This window comes from Notolabrus celidotus, chromosome 4, assembly GCF_009762535.1.
Source record: "Notolabrus celidotus isolate fNotCel1 chromosome 4, fNotCel1.pri, whole genome shotgun sequence".
NCBI lineage: Eukaryota > Metazoa > Chordata > Actinopteri > Labriformes > Labridae > Notolabrus > Notolabrus celidotus.
In genome coordinates this window covers 27,278,746-27,294,508 of record NC_048275.1, presented here as the reverse complement: position 1 = coordinate 27,294,508, position 15,763 = coordinate 27,278,746, and the positions used below count along the sequence as shown (strand labels likewise).

Here is a 15,763-nt window from a genome sequence, read left to right as displayed (position 1 = left end):
TCACAACAAACACACGTTCAAATAGAATATGCATATTTTAGTAATGATGGTGACGCGGGTCTGTTAATATGTCGTTATTCAATGAAATGTGTAAAAGGCATCAAAATATAATCTGACTTCAGTTCTCCCTCTCACCAACTGTGTCGCCAATTTCCCCCTGCCTCTAAAATGTACGTACGCCTGGGTCAGAGTTTGCTTACAGGTAGTCACATTTTCACGTCAAGTTTGTTTTTTATTAATCACAAACTTGGCATGAAAACTGGCGTACGCCAGTTCCAGGCCTCGTTTTGTGCGTAAGCAACCTTTATACATGAGACCCCTGCTCTTTTCCATCTACTTGAACCCAGAGGCATTACACTAACAAGGGCCTGAATGGCTGTCTTCATTTCTCCCTATCACCTATTGTGTAACTTTCATAACAAATACTAGTGCACACTAATAACAGAGAATAACAAAAATCTAATACAGTATCAACTGCAATAAGGAAGAATAAAACTTATCTTTTGCTATGTATCTGAATTTCATTTTAGTTGTTCATTCTTATTTATATAACATCATATAATCATAAATCATAAAAGGGGACGTGTCATAAGCTAAAGCTTTAGCTACGTGTTTATTTTGATTCATTTTAGTGCCTTGGTGGGATGTATTACTACATTCTATGTAATTTACCGGTCCTTTTTTAACCCTGTTATTGCCCACCATGGATGCAAAACTTAACCTGTATCTTCAGACTTTACTTTTACTTTTCAAGGTTGCTGCCTGTGTTAAAGAGAGGGTAATGAGCTGTCAATCATTCGACCAGGGCTTGATTCATGGATAGCTTCCAGGGAGGACGGAGCTCCTGCTCCAGTAGAACCTCAGCTGCCATGACAGCTGATGCTTGCAAAAAAGAAACAAACAGGCACATTTGCATGGCTGTACTTTTTTCCTCTCTTCGGAGCTGCCATCACCTATTCATTTTGACAGAAAATGTGATTATCCACCCCCCTCACATTCCCCCATGCGGTTTTCAACAGGAGAAAAGAGACAAAATGTGTGTGTGACTGTGTGTGTGTGTGTGAGGGAGCAGCTTGAGGAAGGAGCTGTGGTCGCCTCTGCCGCCTCCTTGTGTCCCTGACACTTTCTCTCATTATTGGATACACGGCCTCCCGCTGGGGAGGCCAGGTGTTCCTGCTTCTGTCATACACACACTCCTAATCAATGTCACAAACACACACACATGAAGCCACACACTTGGAGCAGTTTCTGAAGAGGACAGATGTGATGTATTTATCAGCCCATCACCACCACCCGGAGAAGCTGCGTGATGATGGCGTGGAGAGGTGAGACAGGAACTTGAGGACTCACTTTTTAGCTAATAGCTGTCCGTGTGAAACATCAAGGAGATGGAGACAGGTGTTGAGGGTGCGCAACAATGAAAGTCCTCCTAGCAAAACAATTCAACATGGCTATCTTTATAGAAATGTGCTCATGACCTCAGCAAGGAAAGAAAGAAGTAGAATTACCAACATTTTACCTATTAACCTACACACACATACACACGCACAAACACAACACAAATGCAAGAGATAATATGCAAAACCCTCTTCATATATCAAATATTGTGTTTGAAACATACTCATGTTACACAGCTTAGACCTGTTGGTCTCATTAATGATCACTTCTTTAGAAAATATATTTGCAATATTGATGTTGACATTTCTGTCCTCATTCAGCTCTCCTTATTCTCGGAGCTTGGCAGTGACACACCTTCAAACAGAAATGATGCAAAGGTCACAACTCCAGAATAGTTGATATCATCAATTCTGGTTTAGGTAGCACTGTAGTGATCTGAAATTTAGAGATACACTCACCAGCTCTGCTGCTATTGGCTGGATTACAGGACAGGATGTTGCTTCTCATTTCTCTATCATGGTAGCTCCCCAGTAGCTCCTCCCAGCTCTCAAGACCAACCTGAGATAGGAACTAAGTTTGTGGTTGTTTTTGTCAATGTTTACCAATTTAGAGTACTCACAGAAACTATGGCTTTTGCCACAGTGTCAACAGGCAAGGGTGAAATGTGCGGGATTCTTTTCCGTGGATTGATTTGATACGAAGTGTGTGAGGTTGAGACTGTTTGAGATTTCCGTTACAATCACATATCTGACTTTACCTGTAAGATACGAGGTAAACCACTAGCAACAGTTTATTTAACACCAACAGGACTATTCATCACATTCTTGTAATAAAACATGTTAGACAGAGTGAGCATAAATAAAATCACTGAAACATTGAACATTATGAAACACTACACGTATGCTGGCTATGAAAATATAAAGGGGAGGAATCCTAAAGGGGAGAAACAAATGTGCAATAAGGATATGCAAATATAATGGGAAATACTATACTTCATCTCATTTGCAATAAAAGAGGAAAGGGGATTTTTTTTTACGTGCCTCATGGATTCAGAGTTCAGTAAAACTCAGGAAGACTGTGAAATGTGTTGAGTAACCCTGGCCCTCTGGGATGCTCTCAGCTGTGGAATCAGTCTGGATGATATTTTATGATTTATAAATAACAGCAGCACAGCAGAAGATTGGATCATTGTATCCAGACTGCAAAAGTGCAGGTTCTTAAGCCATTTCACCCAGACTTTTATTCCAAACTCTTCAGAGGAGGACGAGTTCAAACATCTCAGGCGCTCCCAGAGGAGAGTGAAGAGCTCACAGTCGAAGAGGCCGAGCAGTTCTCTTCTTATTGAAGTATCTCTCTTTCTCTTTTTTTCACTTCTTCAATTAAGATGTGCTCATTCTCTTCTTCTGCACTTATACTGAATCTATTTCTTGCCTTTTCCTCTTCAACTTGTTTTCAAGCCCTTCTCCACCAAGGTTAGGGTTAATTTCTAATCTATTTAATTAATTCAAATCAGGGGCCAAAAAAATCTGAGTTCATAATTATAGAGCATTAATTATCTCTGTTTCATTAATGGGTTATGAAGCACTCTTTCTACGTGCCAAAAAGTCTTTTTCACCATTTACATTTTGGATGTCCCTCCTCTATTTGAAATGTTGTGAGCTTAGGTACTCAACCAAGATAATTTGGATCCACATGATTTCTGACATGACATCATATCAGCATCTTGTACTTATATTATTGCAGATCAATTCACGACTCATATTGGATTGAATAGTTCATCAGGCAAAATGTGATGCATTCTTTTTCTTTCTAATTTCAAACCTCAATGCTAATACAGCTAGCTAAACAATGGATGGATGACAGCAGTGGGGCAGGTTGTATCATATTTTTAAAAAATGCAACAAGCATTCCCTTATATACCACTAGTGACATTTGTGATTTAAAGAAAGTGGATTCTAGTTATGGTCACTCACACAGAGAGAGACACATTTTTCCGGATTGTTCTTTCATTTCAATAAACCTCTTTTGAATTACATCACATGGTGTGACCTCCGTTTTTGCTTCTTTTGGCTAATTGTTACTTCTTATCTCAGCATGTGTTACTTCCTACCAAGTAGGCAGGTTGTAACAAAGGGGAACCTTGTATTTGACACCAACTCACAAGTAGTGATGTGTCGGTCGCGAACGATCCGGCTCTAAGAGCCGGCTCTTTGAAGTGAACGACGGGAGCCGTTTTTGTTTTTTTTTCCTCGTCTTTTTCTGTGAAAGCCTCACGTGATTGGTCAAGACATGGTGGCGTCTTGACCAATCACGTGTCTACATTGAGTAGAACGGGGAGGGGAGGGGTCAGAGACACAGACAGCACAGTGAGCACACCAACAGGAGGGAGACGAGAGGGAGAACGTGCGCGACAGAGAGAACGCGCTGGAAAGGTGAGAAAACGAGTGACTGCAGAAAACACAGAAAACTTTAGACACATTTAAAAGGCATACACTGTTCAACGGCAGAGGGAAGACTGCAAGGTGAAAGTGTCATCAATCAGGCTCCACAAAATAACCTGCAAAGGCACATTAGAAGTGTCTGTGAAGGTTCTCAGTCATCCAGGTCATGGACATTAGAAGTGTTGATCCATCAGTGCAATAAGTGAAGAATAAAGACAGTCAAGGTAACCTGCTGTTAATGAAGGTGTAAATAATATACATACAATCAGAGATTGGACCTTTTTGTCTAATTGTGATGGGTCTTGTTTTTGTATTTTATAATTTAATTTCTGTAGAACTCTGCTCCATGTTGAGAATATAAATAAAGCCTTTAAAATGATGCACATTTGATATAATGTATGTTTTTTACATTAGTAATTCATTTTACATATAATTTAACATTATTTTAGGTAATACAGTCATTTAAACAAGAAAAAAATCTGAGGAGCCACTTGGGAGCCGAAAGAGCCGGCTCTTTGTAGTGAGCCGAGCAAAAAGAACCGGCTCTCTAAAAAGAGCCGGAATTCCCATCACTACTCACAAGGTTTTAAAAACTCTTCCAGAGGGTTGGATTGGTTCCAATTTCAGGAAGCAAATGTGGGCACTTCGTATAGAAAATCTAGCTCAAGCATACAGTGAGTTGTAGGTACTGAAGCAATAAGTGTTACAACCATACCCAGTCTCCCCTATATTGGGTTGTTGGAGCATAGCCAACACAGAAAATCTCTTGCTGTGAGGCGCATATGTGAAGTTTCTGAGATTAATAGGGCCTCAAAGTTATGAAATTATCTAGAAAATGTGAGAATTAAATGTGTTAAAGTAAGCAAGGAACTGTAACTACAACTTGAACTAAAGGGCACACAAAAAGTGTTTCCACAGGTGTAACTTTTGTCTTTAGTCAGAGGTTTAAAAAAAGGTACACATTTTCAATTATCCAAAACAATGCTATAAAAAGCCGGATTCATTTACCATTCAATAACTGAGGAACCCTAGCCAAAAGGTTGGTTTTCATACATGTTTAATGGGCCTCTTGGATCAAGCTTGGTAGGGGTGAGGATGCCAGGCATTTTTAAAGACTCCAGTTTAAATCTTTCATTCTCAGGGATTAGAACAGATAGTGTCCTGAGATAACCTGAAAAAAGTACAGGTCAAGAAATAAACCAAGCTGTAAAAGTTGGACTGTGTCTTGAACAGTAATGGTTTTGTGCTCTGCTAAATGAAAAATGGACCAGAAGCCTCAGTCTGTTTTTGTAATCAAGACATCACAGCAGAATAAGTGAAGACTCACAGTGAGGACAGGGCACCGAGCAGTGCTGTGATAAACTAAAGTGTCCTCTCTGCACACATCCACAGGCTAACAAATTACCGTCTGACTGTTAGCTGCCTCTCTTTCTGCTCTGTGGACACGTCAGTGCTGAGGCCTGACAGGGCTGAGGATGAAGGAGCAGGCGGTGGGGAAACTGCAGCAGAGCAGGGATGGTTTCACTTTTGTTTTGGTCACTCAGGACATTTTCTGCACCATTCAGATATTGATTTTTTTCAGAGAGGAGACATGGCCATTCAATCCAACTTATTGGCAAATAATTGAGAATCATTGCTGCATGGTTAGAGATATATGTTTGCAAGATTACACACGGGGCTAAGAGCTATTTTTCCCTTGATAGGAGAGCTTGATTTACCAAGTGAGGAGGACACTTGACAGTTTGTTTGCTTACTCTGTCCAACTTTCTTCTCCAACACGTCCTGGGAGTGTCTGTGGATGCCACTGGTTTGTTAAATTTAAAGCAGTGTACACACACATTCGACAGCTAAAACAAGTATACCATTATCTCCATAGCTGTAGTGTTTAAAGTCTTGCTGAAGTTTAACAATTCAGAGACATTAAAAACTGTAATCATGAACACTAGAAGCTGGTGTGAAACTGTAAAATCATGTTGGCTCGGTTTGAAGTCAAAATCTGCAAAACAGACATTTCTACTGTTTGTCTTGTTTCTCTTCTGGGAGCCGGGTATTTGCCTATAAATAATCTTTGCACTCATTCGCTAAGGCTGCTCACTGCAAGCAAAAACAGCTGCAAGGAGTAACATCTCCTCCCGCCCCCTCTTTGCTTCTTTGTTTCCCTTTAATTGACTTTTTAACAAGGCTGTGTTCAAGTTGACCATCTACGCCCCTTCATTCTAACCACCGCTCACACACTTCTCTCATTGGCTGAGGTGGGGAAACTCATTAAAATTTCGTGTGTATGTGTTTGCAAAATGCTTCCAATTTCTGAATCAATGAGCTATGGGCAGAGGAGCATAAATGAACAACATGTTTATATGCATGATAATGCTGACCCTGCGGTTCCCGCAGAAGAGGTCAAACTATATAATATATTCTGTCTCAGATGAAAACAGGCTCCTGGGCGGATTTGGAGCAAATTATTTAAAGCCATTGTCATTAAGTCCTGGTGAGAACCTGCATCATTTGGAGCAGTGATTTAACACTGGGTGGTTAGAGGAGTAATTGGGGGACACTACTTGAGGGGTATTGCTTAAGTAAGCATCTAAACAGCATATGTAAAAGTGTCAGTCGTAAAATGGTGATTTATATTATCACACAACATAATCATGGTGTGTTTGAACTACAATGAGGGCTGCAGCACAAAAACCTCTCATCTATTATTCATGTTCAGTGCGATCTGATGGAAACATGCAGAAAGAACACAACCTCTACTAACCAGATTAAGTGATGGTGGCATGTAATCTCTGTAAATTATGTCTCTGACCCCCTCGTAATTGAAATGTTACGCTGTTGTTTTGGCCCATACCATTATCTTTCCCTAAATTTAACCAATCTACGCCCTTGTTTCATTATGCTGAACATGTTTTGTTTGGTAAGATTCAGGAAAAGATTATGTTTGAGCTATAATAACATGAGTACAATTATTTTATAAAGGGCTTCCTTCATTTTGGGGCTCTCACACCTGGATCCTTTGGAGTGGTTTTAAAACAGAAGATGTTTCCTATCTTGGCCAAGGCCATTTCGACACGTGAACACACCAATTGCACTCTGATGCAGAAGAAAACAAGCAAGACGAGATCACCTTGGAGAGGTGGTCTCACCTCCAATCCACGATAGAGCCGATCCATACAGTGAGAACACAAGCAACACAACAACAGGAACAAACTGCTGAATGACTCATCACACTCCATAGTGGTACATAGCATAAAAATAGCAGTTGGCTAACATTACACACCGTCTCCATCCAATTCAGCATCAGCAGAAGAGCTGGAGCTATGCGTAGCGACATCACAGGACTCACAACATCTACTTGTTCAACCACACGTTTTGTTGGAGCATTCTTTCCACATCGTCCAACCTACAAAAGAAAGCACATTGAAGCAGCCCTGTGGTGTTGAGGAAAGGCCTGCTACCTTTCGATCTGATGGTTTTGGGTTCACATCCCACTATGGGCTTCCAATGTCGGATGGGAATTAAACACAATGTGGTGGGGCTGTGCTTTTAAATTACTACATCAAAATGGTTGAATGAAAAGACAAAAAAAAGCATAAACTGCTTTGATGGTCAGGGCTGCTGCCTTTCAGTCTGATGGTTCTGGGTTCAAGTTCAGTGCAGGGAAAGTAGAACGCTGAGGCAGGGACCAACAAGGTTAAGGTAGGGAAAGTGGAAGAAGAAAAAGGAAGGGTGAGGCAGGGAAGAGCAGGACAAAAAGCAACAAATTCAATGAGAAGCAGCACAAAAAGGAGAAAAAGCTATGAGGAATGCACAGTACCGAAAACAGGCCCGTGGTACATTGTAGTATACACAAAAGGATCCAAGAGAAATGTATAATTTTATCATTTGAATCTGAAAAAAATACAACAAACCACACCCTTAAATTAGAATACAGAACCCCATATAAAAATACCCTCTTTTAAAGTGTTCCTTAAAAATCCCAGCAGTGAAATTGGGCTGTGTTTAGTATGTAAGTGTTCTGTTTGGATGGATGCCACCACTGAGCACACAGGCTGTCCAATAAGGAGAGAACTGAGAGAGGGAGATGTGTCAAAATATATCCTCCATATGTTGTTTTTCAGTTCTGACTGAAGCCTCTTCACACTTGCTCTGTACTTCTGAAAAAGTCCTGACATGATCCAAGAGGGCTACATGTGGGAACACAAATGTCCAAATCCATTAACCCTGTCTGTGACTTTTTTTCTCTCAGTTAAGTCCATGTGAAGTCCATTAAGCTGGTGTATGGACACAGGGTGTAATCGTCTGGAACATTCACAGAGCTGGGGTCCGTTTCACAAAGCAGGTTTAGTGAATACTCTGAGTTTGTTAACCCTGAAATGAGGGAAACTCTGTGTTTTCCGTTTCACAAAGGGGGGTAACTCAAACCAGAGAAAGAGGGGTAACTCTAGCCTGTTTCACAGAGGGAGGTAACTTAAACTCTCGGTCAGTTACCGTAGTAACAGACTCTATGAACCTAATCTGGTCGGGACCAGGTTTTTCTCAATGAAACTCGAGTTACTCTCAGTCTCCGCCCCCTTTCAGCCACACACAGTATTTGATTTCCTCATTCATTCAGTCGGCAGGCGAGTGTTGACGTAGCGTATTTCTGCTGTCTGTTATTTAAAAAAACAATTCAGAAATCAATCAGTAGGCCTTTATTAGGTGCAAACTTTTTTCACTAAAATGGCATGTCCTTTTGTTAATGATCCCGTGGATGAAGGTGCAGCATTATTGCGCAGAGAATTAAATATTCGTCGGGAGATGATAATCAGACTGTGCATAGATGTTTTAGCATTTCCGTACAATTATCTTTTTGAGTGGTACCGTTTTACTTCACAGTCGATCATCTACATACACAACCTAATCCGTCCGTACATTCGCAACATTACCCACCGTAGTCGTGCTTTTACATCCCAGCAGATATTGTGTGTTGCTCTGTGTTTTTTTGCAAATGGGAGTTTTTTGTATAATGTTGGAGATGCAGAGCACTTAAGTAAGGCCACTGTATGCAGGGCGGTCAGAAAAGTGTGCCTCGCCCTGAAACGGCTACTGAACACCTTCATCGTTTTCCCTGGACATAAACCAGTCAGAGTCATCAAGGAGGAGTTCCACAGGATTGCAGGTGAATGGTGTAGAGATCTGTTAAATTCATTTAAAATCATATTCTGTTAATAACATTGTGCTGCAACCTCAGACTGGGATTAGTAATTTTAATTTATTTTAGGATTTCCCAGTGTGATTGGCTGCATAGATGGCACACAAATCCCCATCACGGCTCCCTCACATAATGAGGCGGATTATGTTAACAGGAAGTCCATTCACAGCATAAATGTGCAGGTAAATGTAGATTGACTACTGTTTCAAAATGTTAAAGACTGCATCATAGTTCAACATCTGTCATTCTCTGCACTGTCAAGATCATATGTGATGCTGCCTACATTATTTCCAATGTGGAGGCCAAGTGGCCTGGGTCTGTTCACGACTCAAGGATGTATCGTGAGTCTAACCTGAGCAACAGACTGCAACGTGGTAAGCAGCCTAAAGATTTGCATAATATAATTCACTTGTCTCCCTCTTTTAATATACTCTAATGTATCCACTATACATTACAGGAGAGTTTGATGGCCTTCTGCTGGGTGACAGGGGTTACCCATGCCAACCAAGGCTGCTGACCCCTTACCCTGACCCTGAACCAGGCCCCCAACAGAACTTCAACCGGGCTCACTGCAGGACGAGAGCCCGGGTGGAGATGACCATAGGCCTGTTGAAAGCCCGTTTCCAGTGCCTACGTCACCTCAGGGTGACCCCTGAGAGGGCCTGTGATATTATTGTGGCATGTGTTGTTCTTCATAATATTGCCACTATTTGAGGAGAGCAACACCCTGCCCTACAAATAGAAGCTGATGATGAGCACCCCATCCACCTGCCAGCTATGCAGGATAGCAGAGCAGTCAGAGACACCATATCCCGCATCCACTTCAGAGATTAAGACAATATCATCACCACTACCACCACCAACACAGCAGCAGTCAAATAAAAACATAATACAAATTTCATTTGGTCTTCTTTATTTCCTACAAATACAAGAGATAGTTTAGTTAATGTTCCCGTAATTAACATAATTAACATAATTCACCTGTGACCATGCACCCACCTCTAACTTGTGCTCTAGTAATTCAATTTCGAGATCTGCCCTTCTCATCTGGCGGTCCAAGAACTGAATTTCTTTGTCGGTTTTCTCAATTTTTTTCAGCAGAAATATTTTATAGATGTCTTTCACTGGTAACTGGGAATACATAAGGAGGACATTAAATTATACAGTTGCACATGAATTCCACAGATTGCACCTCTGGTGTTTACTGAACATCCACCTCACTGTGTCAATCTGTGCGGTTGAAGTTGAGGGACCCTCCTGCTGCTGCCCAGCCATGCCCTGTTAAAAAGGATGACAATGTGTTAATACTTCAGTGTAGGCTAAATGTCACACTATTTTCCACCAGAATGTTAAGAAATGTGAATGGGAAGAGAACTAGCAATAACATATCAAATGTTACCTCTATAGGCCTTTCTGGTTCCCCCTCTGTGAAGGCAGCAGACAAAGTCTCCTCGTACTCTTCATCCTAGATGAGTGATATGTCTCAGTATACTTAAACCACCATTTGGCAACATCTTTGGAGTATTGCCTACTTACAGTTACAAGGTCTGTTGTGGCGTGAGGGGGCTCCACCAGGCAGATCGCACCATCAGCAAAAGTTGGGAGAAAAAAAAAGACATGAAAGAGAAATAAATATTTGTATGAATAGGCTTAAAAAAAGATATAAAGGTCTAGGAATATTACATGTTATAAAGGCACTTGTGTCTTGGGGGGTGGGCTCAGAGGATGAGCTCCCTCCAGGGGTTCCCTCAGTCGCTGGCCTTCCACAATTCTGGCTCAGGGCCAGCGCCTCTGCCTCCGTTAGAGGTGGCGGTGCTGGGCTGCCACCCGTTTTACGGGCATCTGCTTTCTTTCTGTTGGCTGAGTAGAAGTCTGTGTTAGTTTAAATAGGCATACTTTTTTAACAGAACATGATATAGATGAAAATACATGCATGTGTGTGAAAACGGCATAATGTTGGGGATAAAACAACTGCACAGTCAAACAGCCACTTAATATTTACTTTACAATGTAAAACATGATCAAAATGAGGTACCCCCATGGTATTATGCCGAGGTCTTACCTGTTTGAACAATGTTTTTATATTTCATCCTAAGCTGCTGCCAGGTGCACTTCTCCCCCGCGGGATTGCACCTAAATGAAATAAATTAATAGGCTACCATTCAAGCAGTTTCCCCCTGTGATTGCAAAGGACTACATTTAAACGTACGCATTGACCCGAGCCGCAATGTTCTCCCATGCCGTCTCCCTCTGTTTGGCACCTGCAGCGGTGTTTTTTTTTTTTTTAAAAACATGCTCATACTCTCCATATGAGCGAATAAGTATGTCCAGTTCCTGTGGGGTGAAAAATGCCACCCTCTTCTTCTCCATTGCCATGGTGACTCGTCGAATCGGGGCTCCATTGATGCTGTCTTTTTAAAGTTGTGGTGCACGCGCTTAACCCCAGGTGAAACTACTCCAAGTTGATTTAACTAACTCAAATCAGCTGTTGTGGAACCGAAAACACAGAGTTTGCTATCTCAGATTAGATCAACTAAGAGTTCAGGGTTAGACTCAGAGTTTTATTGAACCTGCTTTGGGAAACGGACCCCTGGTGCAGTGATGACGTTGCTTACATTACACAGACTTGCTCTGCTTCTCTTTACTGCTCATGTTATTTGTCTAACATTTTCTACTGTTGTGATTATGATGCTTACTCCTCCCCTCCATCCAGCAATCCCCTCACCTTATTCAAGCAGATGTTTTCAGGTTGTGAGAGCACAACCAACTAATTCCTGAGCAAATGTCATTAGGGGACACAGGCCCTTACATTGAATTCATCCCAGCTTCAAATATAAAATACAACGTGCTCCAACTTGTAAATCAGTTGTATAGAGAATGTGTTGTTCTGAATCTGCTGCTTATTGTATACCTCGTTGGCTGCTTCATTTCTATCCATGTGGCTTGAAGCTCTCCCTGTTGCTCACACATCCCTGTGCTCGTGTTTCCTTCTCCTGCCTGTTTTTTTCTTGATACTTTAAGTATGTATGAAAGACACTGATGGAAAGGCATAAGAAATGTCTGATTTGTTCTGTCCATTAAGAATGAAATCATTCTTGATTTTTGGGGTGGTGTTGCAACAAAAGAATAGGAGATAACTCTTTAAATCTATTGAAGCTAAAATAACAAGCTTGTTTAGACAATGTAAAATAGGGACAGTTTAATTGAGTGAAAATTAAATAGAAAGGAGTAGTTGGTACAGTTATTTGTGATAAAATGATGTTGGTAGAAGTAAATAATTTCAAAAAAATTAAATACTCGTGTAAATTATTTGTGCATCATTGCATTCCACCACATCGCACCTCGTGAATATGTTTTTGACGCTAGAAGTTTCTGTGAGGATCAACAGATAAAAGTATTAGAACTGTTTGATCGTCTTTGCCCCCAAAATGCTGCAGACAACATCCATAAACCTCACACAGCTCAGGACAGCCTGCTGCTCTGAGACTCTTTATGATACCAGAGGGACATGGAGGCAAAAGGTCCAACATCGATGAGTCCGGCTCTCTGTAGATGGATCACTCGCTCACTGCTGTTAAGATGACAGTTTATTTTTCAACCTGAGGTTTCAGTTATTCTTGTCCTGCAGGCAGAGGAGATTACGCAGAGGTCGCCACATCTAACAGCAGAGTTTAATTTTGGGTAATGCCAGAAGTGGGAGCCGCCAATGGAGGGGTAATAAGGGTCTCTTTGTTGTTGCTGCACTTTGTGGTGCACTCTGATAAAACTCAGTTGAGTATATTGGCCTCTTAGAAGTTTCATTAAGTGGACAATTTTTCAGTACTTATATATGAATAAATATATGGATGTATGCATGTACACCCACATGTGCTTCTGGCTCCTCATGGCTTGGATTGGCCAATACACATGGCACAGAGCTATCAGCACATGCAGTGGCACATGGAGCGGCATACCTTCAGCCACTTTTCAATCTAGGTGCCGCAAGGCCAAAACCTTTCCTGAATGGCCCAGTAGTTGTAAGATACACTCATGCAGAATAATCCATGAATGATTGCTTTAGGTAGTACATAAAAAAAAATTGGAATACTACTTATATAGGCATGCTAATGAGCAACTTTTAAGCTCATAGTTAATAGGTCTACCTAAATACATTAAGTGTTATAATGTGTCCTGTTCTGCATAATAATTAAGCAGGGGAAGAATTCCAAGTAGATTCAGCAGTGTAAACACACAGACCACCTGTGCTGTAAACACAAGTGCTGATGTGCCAAATATAAAATAATCACATTTGAATGAGTCTCAAACAGATGTCAGTGTTAAAAGACATAATGTTGGAAATCATTTTCAAAGCATTATGCTGAGAAGTTGTTTATCTCTCTCTTCTCCTTCCGTTTGGCTTATTTACCTGTTTTAGCTGCCACAAGGCAAGTGGATTAGCAACGCCCCCGGGGGGAGGTTGTTCACTTTACAGAGGACTTGAGGGGGACTGAGCTGATGTTATCGTTCCCTCTGAAGTCTGTGCTATCTCTTTGAACACGCTTTATCTTCACATCTCTGTACTCGCCTGCAAATGGAGCAACACACAGGGGCTGCTTTGAAATGAATTAGCAATAGAAAGGTGCCCGAGTCACTGGTGAGGCATGCTTAATTTGTATAACATAAATTAATGTTCTAAAAATAAGAACCTGATATAACCCTGGAGTGTAGACCCTGAAACAATATAATCCACAGAGCGATGGAGGGACACTTTAAAAATGAGCAGATTCAGAATGTCACCTTTCTTCCTGAAACTGCAGCTAATGAAGTATTCAAAAAGTAAAGAAAAAGAGGGAGACTGAATGAAAAAGGCGCTAATATTCAGACGTTAGCTGCAGGAAGAAGACAGAGAGACTGACATACTTCAAGAGAGCTCTAAGAGATCCTCCTCTTTTAGTCTGGTCCCTCTTGCCCCTCCCTGCTGTGGCAGGAAATAGCATTTGTATGACACTTTGCTCCTGTGGGCCCGGCCTACTATAATCCAGCAGTAAAATGTGATGCTTTCTGCCGTGGCTGCACTCAGGCTGTTGTTGTTGTTTGGCTGTGAAGGAATCAGAGCAGGGACTGAGGGCTCGACTGTAAACCCAAAGGAGAATAGATTTCATATTCCAGAGTGAAATGCCTTCTGGCACTCTTCCGCCAGCCCTTGATTTGGATAGACAAGGGCTGCTGGGGAGGATTGAGGGATAAAAGAGGCTGAGGGAGAGGAGTGACTGGAGCCTGAAGAGCAGACACAGAGTCTATATGCTGTTTCAGCATTCACACACATGGAGAAACAGAGCGCTGAGTGTGAAAGGATGCATGTCTTGTTAGATCTTAGCCAGCAAGCAGCACAAATATAACACTGATGGAGTATGTTTGTAACTCTACATGTTAGGAGGTATGCAGGGCTACTTTCTAAGCTTCACGATGCTTTATAGAACTATTAACCTCTGTTCACTCCTTTCTATGTTCCAGTTTTACCAAACCTATACAACCGTGATACAACATAAAGCTTAAAAAGATATGCAGGGAAAAAGAGTCAAGTAGACTGACTTTAAAGTGCACTTCAACAATCTTTTGAAGCTGTGTGTCTGCTGAGAAGCAAAGGGCTGCTGGGAAACAGAAACATGAAAAGCCTTCTTGACTAGGCATGGCTGCTAGTGTCCACAGTGAGGAAATGACCAAAAACTGTTTTCCTTTGGTGTATTTCTCACAATACAGCAAAATGTTGGTTAAAGGTGTTTAATGTATTCTTTGAATTTATTTTTATATTATTACACCCACAGAATGTGAATATATTGAAATGCATTGACATATAATTGAGTGGCCCCAACCATGTGTGAGAAACAATGTAACTGGACTTGTGCATCGACTACAGTAGGACTTAGAAGATAAAGAAGAGGACTCTGACTTCTTCTTTAAGGGTTCACTAGGTCTGACACCGTATACTTCAACAAAACAGTTATTTTTACTAGACCAGTGTTTTTTTCTTTTTTACATTGACATGGGTAAAAAAGCCAAGGTAATTCACTCTGAGAGCAACAGATACCAGTGTTAGAAAAGGCTGTAGAGATCAAGAAGCTGGCCTAGAGGACAGTAAACCATGATGTGGAGGCCTACATGCTGTCACTCACCTGGGTTGTTGTCCTAAAGGCTGATTTATACTTCTGCGTCTCTCCTACGCAGCAGGGGCTGACACGGACATGAGCACCACATACTTGTGCGTCGATACGTCCGTGTCGCAAAGCAATTCTCCGGCGAAACGCTTGAGGGCAGTGTGGTCTCTCTGATAGCCGGTCGCCTGCTTCCGGCCCTGCTACGATCTCTGTTTACTTTTCCACAGCGGTTCAGAGCTTGTTATGTTACTCTACAGCTGATACATGTTGCTGTTTATCATGCAGATATGATTACATGAAGAATAGAGAGGAGATGAAATACACGGTCGGTGTGCGGCCAATGTCTGGGATCCCAGGAGTGCTGTAAATGTGGGAAAGACAATTCCGCCGAGCAGACCAATCACAGGGCTTGCGGTCCGCGTCGGCTCTACGGGTAATTACATTTTGGAGGAGCTGCACGTCAGCTACATACGTAGGCCTCGGCGTAGGTATGGGAGCTACGTGGACCCCAGCGTAGGGTACGCCGTCGATTCTACGCAGAAGTATAGATCAGCCTTAAGACTGTTGGACAACAGCGGGTGTGGTCGCCCTGCCGTTTC

General features: G+C 41.7%; 1 protein-coding gene and 1 long non-coding RNA gene across 3 annotated transcripts; one reads left to right on the top strand and one right to left on the bottom strand.

The window, feature by feature from the left end:
- Positions 1–8,550: 8,550 nt before the first annotated feature.
- LOC117811778 (putative nuclease HARBI1) lies at positions 8,551–9,931 on the top strand. Its single transcript, XM_034682246.1, has 4 exons — positions 8,551–8,997; positions 9,100–9,212; positions 9,293–9,404; positions 9,488–9,931. The coding sequence occupies exons 1-4, from the start codon at positions 8,559–8,561 to the stop codon at positions 9,742–9,744; spliced, it is 921 nt and encodes a 306-aa protein (XP_034538137.1). The 5' UTR covers positions 8,551–8,558; the 3' UTR covers positions 9,745–9,931.
- LOC117811779 lies at positions 9,927–10,707 on the bottom strand. Of its 2 annotated transcripts, none has more exons than XR_004631063.1 (5): positions 10,567–10,707; positions 10,430–10,495; positions 10,247–10,308; positions 10,030–10,161; positions 9,927–9,949 (listed from the first exon to the last, which is right to left on the bottom strand). It is a non-coding gene; the product is annotated as an uncharacterized LOC117811779 (long non-coding RNA). The 2 variants fall into 2 exon arrangements; XR_004631064.1 differs by having other exon boundaries at positions 10,252–10,308.
- Positions 10,708–15,763: the final 5,056 nt, after the last annotated feature.

Bases quoted from the DNA above. Each gene is read 5' to 3' on its own strand.
- LOC117811778 (XM_034682246.1), top strand. From the start codon at position 8,559: ATGGCATGTCCTTTTGTTAATGATCCCGTGGATGAAGGTGCAGCATTA. The intron at 9,213-9,292 runs GTAAATGTAGAT...TGCACTGTCAAG, and splicing joins TTCACAGCATAAATGTGCAG to ATCATATGTGATGCTGCCTA. The intron at 9,405-9,487 runs GTAAGCAGCCTA...TATACATTACAG, and splicing joins GAGCAACAGACTGCAACGTG to GAGAGTTTGATGGCCTTCTG.